The following is a 7,649-nucleotide window of genomic DNA, read 5'->3' on the forward strand; positions in this document are numbered from 1 at the left end:
TGTTGCCACATGACTTTTCTGAGAATCGGTTGATTCTGCAAGAGCTGCAAAACGCAAAGTCAACAAGGCCTCTGCTCTGGTCCAGCTCCTCAGAAGCCAAAAGTTTGTAGACACCAGAGTTTCTCCTAAAATCAATGGTATTAATACAGGCTTTGTCCACTCTTCTGGGAAGCGGAAGGCTTTACACGAGCGGCTGTGAATATTTGATTGCCTTCAGCTCTGTAAAAGCATCAGTGAGGTCAGGTTCAGATGCTGGATGACTGGTTCTGCCACTCAAGCTCATCCTAAAGGTACTGGATGGAGCTCATCACTCCACTCTCTAGGGTAGAGAAGATTACAAAATGCAGCTTAGAATAGAAGGCCTGTCTAGATACTTTTCGGACATTTTTAGACAATATAATAATACCAGCTGAGGGAGGACGGAGCCAGCGAGGCCCAGAGAATACAATTTATCTGTATGGTCATTATCACTCGCCTAAGGCCTCTTCTGCACCCTGTCCACAGGACACCTTCGCTACTTGACCCTGACCCCTGTACGGCCTATTAGGTTGTCAGGTAGAGAAGGTATCCTGTGGACAGGGTGCAGAAGAGGCCTTAGGCCAGCGATAGTAGTAGGATCAGGTCCTGATGTCACCCCCGGCTCGGTACCCCTCTAGCCGAGAGCATCCTGTCTGGATACTTTTGGACATGCTCCAGGTGCTAAACAAAGAGAGTATAGTATATATCAAAATACCAGCTGAGGACAGAGCCAGCGAGGCCCAGAGAATACAATTCATCTGTATGGTCATTATCACTGGCCTAAGGCCTCTTCTGCACAGGATACCTTCTCCACTTGACCACCGAATAGGCCGTAGAGGGGTCAGGGTCAAGTAGCGAAGGTGTCCTGTGCACAGGGTGCAGAAGAGGCCTTAGGCCAGCGATAGTAGTAGGATCAGGTCCTGATGTCACCCCAACGGTCCCAACGGTCCCAAAGCATCCAGGGTGCGCTGGAGGGCTCGGTACCCCTCTAGCCGAGAGCATCCTGTCTGGATACTTTTGGACATGCATCCAGGTGCTGAACAAAGAGGCTGAGAGTATGGTGTATATATAACAATACCAGCTGAGGGAGGACAGAGGCAGCGAGGCCCAGAGAATACAATTCATCTGTATGGTCATTATCACTCGCCTAAGGCCTCTTCTGCACCCTGTCCACAGGACACCTTCGCTACTTGACCCTGACCCCTGTACGGCCTATTAGGTTGTCAGGTAGAGAAGGTGTCCTGTGCACAGGGTGCAGAAGAGGCCTTAGGCCAGCGATAGTAGTAGGATCAGGTCCTGATGTCACCCCAACGGTCCCAAAGCATCCAGGGTGCGCTGGAGGGCTCGGTACCCCTCTAGCCGAGGGCATCCTGTCTGGATACTTTTGGACATGCATCCAGGTGCTGAACAAAGAGGCTGACAGTATGGTCATGTACATGAACTTGCAGTGGACTGGAGGCGCTGCAGCAGTCAGACAGACACGATGCAGAAGAGGTCTCAGGCCACTGATATTAATCAGACAGTAAAATTAATGTTAATCAAATCAGACAAAAACAACATATCCTCCCTCGCTGGAGCCCAAAACACTAAAATGGTCGCCCACCAACGAGACCGGATTATCTACCTGGTCTGAACAGCAGACCAGCAGGCCTGGGTCATGCCCGTCAGAACAGCCAATATCTGACTGTATCGTTGTGTAGGGTCTTGATTTTTCCCACACGAGCCCTTCTATCACTTCTATCGATCACAATGCAGAATTAACCCCCCCGGTAACGACGGGCTGAGCTCACCGTGGCCTCCACCGTCTCCCAACTCTTCGTCTCCGAGCCGGACAGCAGGAAACTCTTCGTGTTCCCCCTGAAATTCACCTTCAGGTTGATGTAGAACTCCATGGCGGTTAAACGCGGGTGTTAAAGCTCTGCATAGGTGAGTTAGTGCGGGTTAAACGCGGAGTCTCGACGCTACGGCCTCCAGCTTCCAGCCGCAGCTAATCTGCTCCGTGTGTGTGTTTACATCAGCGCGGCGGCCACGCCCACTGCGTGACGCGGGAGGAAGTAGGTCGGGCGTCAGTCGGGCTGAGTGATGTCATCAATTTTTGGTGCTGGATTCAATATTTTGGTAAAATCGATATTTATTTATTTTCTTTCTTTATTTATTATTATTATCATTATTATCATAGTTTTAATCATAATATTGTTGGTTTTCATTCCAAAACAATTCAATAATTTTTTTAAAATAATTTCTAAATATATATTGAATAATATATAATATACTGTATTATATATGTAGAAATTAGTTAGCACTTTTACTGTATATATAATAGTTTTTATATAATCTGATGTTATACACTCAGATGGCACTCTGCTAAGACTATATACGCCTTAAAGTAGTGTATATGCCCAGTTCAGTGAAAATATGATATATATATATATATATATATATATATATACATTAAACAGAAATGCTTAGTATTTCACTTGGCTTGTATCATACATTTCAATAGCATTGGAAATATACACCATGATAATAATATATTAAATATATATATTTCTGTTTATGTTGCTGTGCTTTAAAATGTAAATGAGATCTGTTCTGATTGGCTGTGCTGTACACATATACAGTATAATTTGGAGTGAATGAGTGGGGCTAAACTTATAGGATGAATCAAAAATCACCTGCTGAGGAAGCAGAAAAGAATGAATGAATCAAATTTACCAATAAATAAATAAATAAATAAATAAATAAATAAATAAATAAATAAACAAATAAACAAATAAACAAACAAACAAATAAATAAATAAATAACTATAAGAATCATGCCAGTACAGCATTGGTCAGTGCAATAGAGACAGGATCTCTGGAATGTAGGAAATGCTCTATAATATATGTTTATGAGTTCAGGTAAAGGGCCAAGAACACCCCATAAATGGGTCCCAGATTTTACACTTCACTTTTATTGATGAAATTAAATGTTAATAGTTTCTGTGGTAATATTTAATTGAATATATTTCTGAACAGATCAAAAGAAGGAGGAGCTTATCCCTGATCCAGTAAAGCTGAATGCAGTTCTACTGTATAGGAGATCAATCCTCATCTAGTAACCTTACATTGGCTGAATAATATAATAAAACTATTAAAACTATGCATTTAAGCCTGGACGTTTTATATAAGGACTGTATGGGAATTAATGGTCCATTTTTAGTTTAATTTTTACTCAAAATAATATTGCAATAATATGGAAATCCTGACTATAAAGACAAGTAATATCATGGTGTATATTTCCAATGCTATTGAAATGTATGATATAAGCCAAGTGAAATACTAAGCATTTCTGTTTAATGTATATATCATATTTTCACTGAACTGGGCATATACACTACTTTAAGGCGTATATAGTCTTAGCAGAGTGCCATCTGAGTGTATAACATTAGATTATATAAAAGATAAGATAAGATAGTCCTTTATTAGTCCCGCAGTGGGGAAATTCCCAATTTAAAAACTATTATATATACAGTAAAAGTGCTAACTAATTTCTACATATACAATACAGCAATCCTAAATATTGACATATTTACATATAATGATGTTAATTTACAATAAAGTACAAAAGTAATAAATACACTATAGGAGATGAATGTACAGAAGTTGCTGTTAAATTAGTATTGCTGAACGCTAGTCAGCCTCCATGCATTTTAGAATAGCATTCTGGCAGCTGTGGTCGCCAAATATTTACTGTATGCATTGTTTTTTTCCTGAAACCAGGTCTGGCCAGTCTTCTCCACAGAGAGCCAGTATGGTTACAGGCTGCTCACTCCTACAATAAAAGGACAAAAGTATTGGGACACCTACTCATTTAGTGTTTCTCCTGAAATCAAAGGTATTGAAAAGAGTTTATCCTGCTTTTGTTGGAGTAACTGTATCTACAAGATATTTTAGCAGCATTGCTGTGAAGATTTGATTGCATTCAGCAACAAAAATGTTAGTGAGGTCAGGATTTTGGATGATCACCACCCCACCAACTCATCCCCAACTCCATCCAATAGTATTGACATTTGTACAGTAAATAGTTTTGTTTGTTTGTTTGTTTTCAGTGTAATTTTAAGTTTAGGTAATTCTAGTACTGTATTAGTGGTGTTCGACTGAACCCGACCAGCGTGCTCCTGCACCTCATCACCTAAAGAGGGCAGCAAATGTAAGCTGTAGGCCTGATTCAGGCCCAACTCTCAGTGTCATGTTTACATTTACAGTATACTCACACTGTTACCCTTACCCTTACCTGTGAATCATGTTACACAGGTAGGAGACAGGTAGGACTTTTGTTGTTTATTTGTTTTCTTCTTTATTGTCGGACTGGTGACAGTCTAGGTCCAGTGTTTGGTGGCAATATTAGCTTAGCATCTCCCAATGTAAAGTAAAGATGCACAGAGGTCAGAGATCAATCATGTTAATGATAATGTAGTAATTGAATTATTGTGCAAAATAGTTATATATGAAGGGGATGATTGGAGACCACCCCCCTCTTAAACGCTCATACTTCCTTATTAATAATTCTTATACAAATATTGATATTATTTTAAATTCTTTTAAATGCATGAATTGTCATAATTATTACAGACACATTTGAGTATTATTATTATTATTATTATTATTATTATTATTATAACTATAGTACTTGCTTAGATTAAGTGGTTCACAATTTCAGGCAGTTACTAGACTATGTGTTCATGGTGGCCAGGTGGTTGCTATGGTACACCTGGTGGTTACTATGGTGTGGCTAGGTAGTTGCTAGATGGTAACTATGGTGTTGCTAGGTTGCTAGATTGCTATGCTATCACAAAGGGGTTTTCAAGTGTTGCCGAGTGGTTACCGTGGTACTCTGTGAGGTTGATTGGGTGTTACTGGTGCATTGGTATGGTTGCAGGGAGCCATCATAACAATCACCTGGTGTCGCCCAGAAGAAGGTGGTCCACCTTTGGATTCTGGGTCTTCTCAAGGTTTCTCCTCATTAACATCTAAGCAGTTCTCCTCAAATCAGGGTTGGGGCGTCAGGATTCCCTGTGGTTTTAGGTGTTTCATGTGGTCAGTCTTGGCAGTGGTCCTGTGTTCATATCTTGAGGGGGCGGAGATGTTCTGCTGAAGGCTGTTATTGGGACGCTTTTCCTGTATTGGGAGGGACACAGCTGAAGAATGAAGGAGTGGGTTCCAGCCACAGGTGTTTGAACTTCAGAGCAACAAGCTATCTAAGTGAGGTTCTCGTAAACTCTCCTCAGCGTGGAATACATGGATACAGGCATCTCCTCTCAGCCCCTTTTTCAGAGACTTTAAGAGAGTTTAGGGCCTTAGACTGAACTTAGACACTGCTATATTTAGTCCTCAGTATTAAGCTCTGATTTGCTGTAGAGGTCGATCATAAAAGTAAGGATATCTGTCATTTCAATATGACGAATAATTAGTCATATATTTGTGTATTCATATATTTATTCTTCTCTCTTCACTATACAGACAGTCATAGAGAGATACAATAAGTAATAAACTAATAATAATGATCACAGACAGTAAAATAAATCAAATCTTATCGGCTTCTTGCCGGTCAGGGTACCTGACCCTGGGTCTGGAGCCTGTGTGGAATCATTGGGTGCAAGGCAGGAATGCCCCCTGTTCGTTGGTCTTCATGGTGTCTTCATTTGCAGTCAGGAATATTGATTAACCAGTGACTGGAGCTTCCAGACAGGTGTCTTCATACTACAGTCCCCTGAGACACATTCACTGCTCTCAGCTGTGAGACTTTCAAGGGGGTGAATATTTATGCAGTCATTTATTTTTAATTCTATATTTTTATTGAATTGGCATTACTTTGTAGAAATCTGTTTCAATCACAACCGTGGTGGGACTCATATCTGGTGGAGACAAGACCGCCTACAGAGATGAAGTCCAGGGACTGGCTGAGTGGTGTGCAGAGAACAATCTCTCCCTGAACTCCTCCAAAACAAAGGAACTGGTTATAGACTTCCGGAGGAGATGCATCGACCCCACACCTCTCTTTATAAATGGGGACTGTGTGGAAAGAGTGCCTTCCTTCAGATTTCTGGGTACGCACATCTCTGAAGATCTCTCCTGGAACACCAACACCACAGCTGCGGTCAGGCCAGAAGATCACCAGCTGTCCACTGCCCAGTCTGGAGGACCTGTTCAGCTCCCGCTGCCTCAGCAGGGCAGTTAACATCCTGAAGGACTCCTCTCACCCTGGACATCATCTGTTCCAACAGCTGCCCTCTGGAAAACGCTTGAGGTCCATCACATCCAGGACAAACAGACTGAAAAACAGTTTTTACCCCAGCGCTGTACGGGAACTAAACAGCAAAACACACACACATTCACAGAGCACTACCATGGACCTGAAAAAACTTTCACTTTCCCATATTTATTTTGAAAAATCTCTTACTACTCAGAGTTGTGCAATATCTGTAATTATATTGTATATATTTTCATCATCCACTGTGTAAATTGTGTGTATATTTTAGTTTTTTTAGTTGATTGATGATTTAAACCATGATTCTGTTTTAAAAGCAATAAAGGGAAATGTGTGAAGTTTATACCACCGGTATAAACTAAATCTCAGTAAACGCAGGGCTGCTAGGAAATAGATGAATCCATAAAATGTGACCTGAAATATCATATTTAATCACTAAAACATAAATAAACAAATTATATTAAGTTAAAATTGTAGTAATTATATTTTATTAAACCATAAGTATATTATCACTTATTTATAGCATTAGATAGCTTAATTTAACTGACATTGCTTTGTAGATGTCGAAGGTTTTCACTTTTAATTAAAGACTTTTTTTTCATAAGTTTGTGTAAAACAAACAAAAAAGACCTAATGATTTAAATCATGATTCTGTTTTTAAAAGCAATAAAAGGGGAAAACATCCAGGGGGGTGAATACTTTTAATAGGCCCTGTATGAAGCGTATACCACTGGTACAAACTAAACTTCAAACGCAATAAAGACTTTTTATTTGTAATATAATTTATATATATATATATATATATATATATATATATATATATATATTTACGGCATTTATATATATATATATAAATATATTATATATTTATATATATTATATTATATATATATTTTATATAAAATATATATATAAAAACCATGCTTCTATTTATAAACGCTATAACAGGTATAAAAGATTAGGGGGGGGTGAATACTTTTATAGGCACTGTATAAACTGTGGAGTTATCTAGAAAAGGGTCGGTCACTTTAGTACAGTGGTTTAATAAATGCTACAGTGTGTGTGTGTGTGTGTGTGTGTGTGTGTGTGTGTGTGTGTGAGACCTGACTTTCAGCACCTTCTAAAAACTGAAGTTGTCCCTTTCAAGCTAAAACATGTGAAGGACAGTGTTGGACAACAGTGCGGAGGCCCAGAAGACCCCGAGCAGCAGGACCCTCACCATGAAGCTTCTAAGAATAAAATGTCCCTTAATCTCAGTTAGGCACACAGAGGCCGTTTTGTAGTGCTAGCGTTCCTCCTGATGGAAACCAGCTGGAACTCTCTTCACCTCACCCAAGAATAAACTGTGGTGGGTTTCGTGCCCCTCCTGAGACGCCCATCG

General features: G+C 39.9%; 1 protein-coding gene across 1 annotated transcript in view; it reads right to left on the bottom strand.

Moving 5' to 3' along the window:
* Positions 1-2,042, bottom strand: part of nbr1b (NBR1 autophagy cargo receptor b) — a 29,162-nt gene extending 27,120 nt beyond the window's left edge. The window contains exon 1 of the mRNA XM_072693729.1: positions 1,809-2,042. Coding sequence (XP_072549830.1) covers positions 1,809-1,910 — 102 coding nt within the window. The 5' untranslated portion in view covers positions 1,911-2,042. The remainder of the gene's footprint in view (positions 1-1,808) is intronic.
* Positions 2,043-7,649: the final 5,607 nt, after the last annotated feature.

Source organism: Salminus brasiliensis, chromosome 12, assembly GCF_030463535.1.
Source record: "Salminus brasiliensis chromosome 12, fSalBra1.hap2, whole genome shotgun sequence".
NCBI lineage: Eukaryota > Metazoa > Chordata > Actinopteri > Characiformes > Bryconidae > Salminus > Salminus brasiliensis.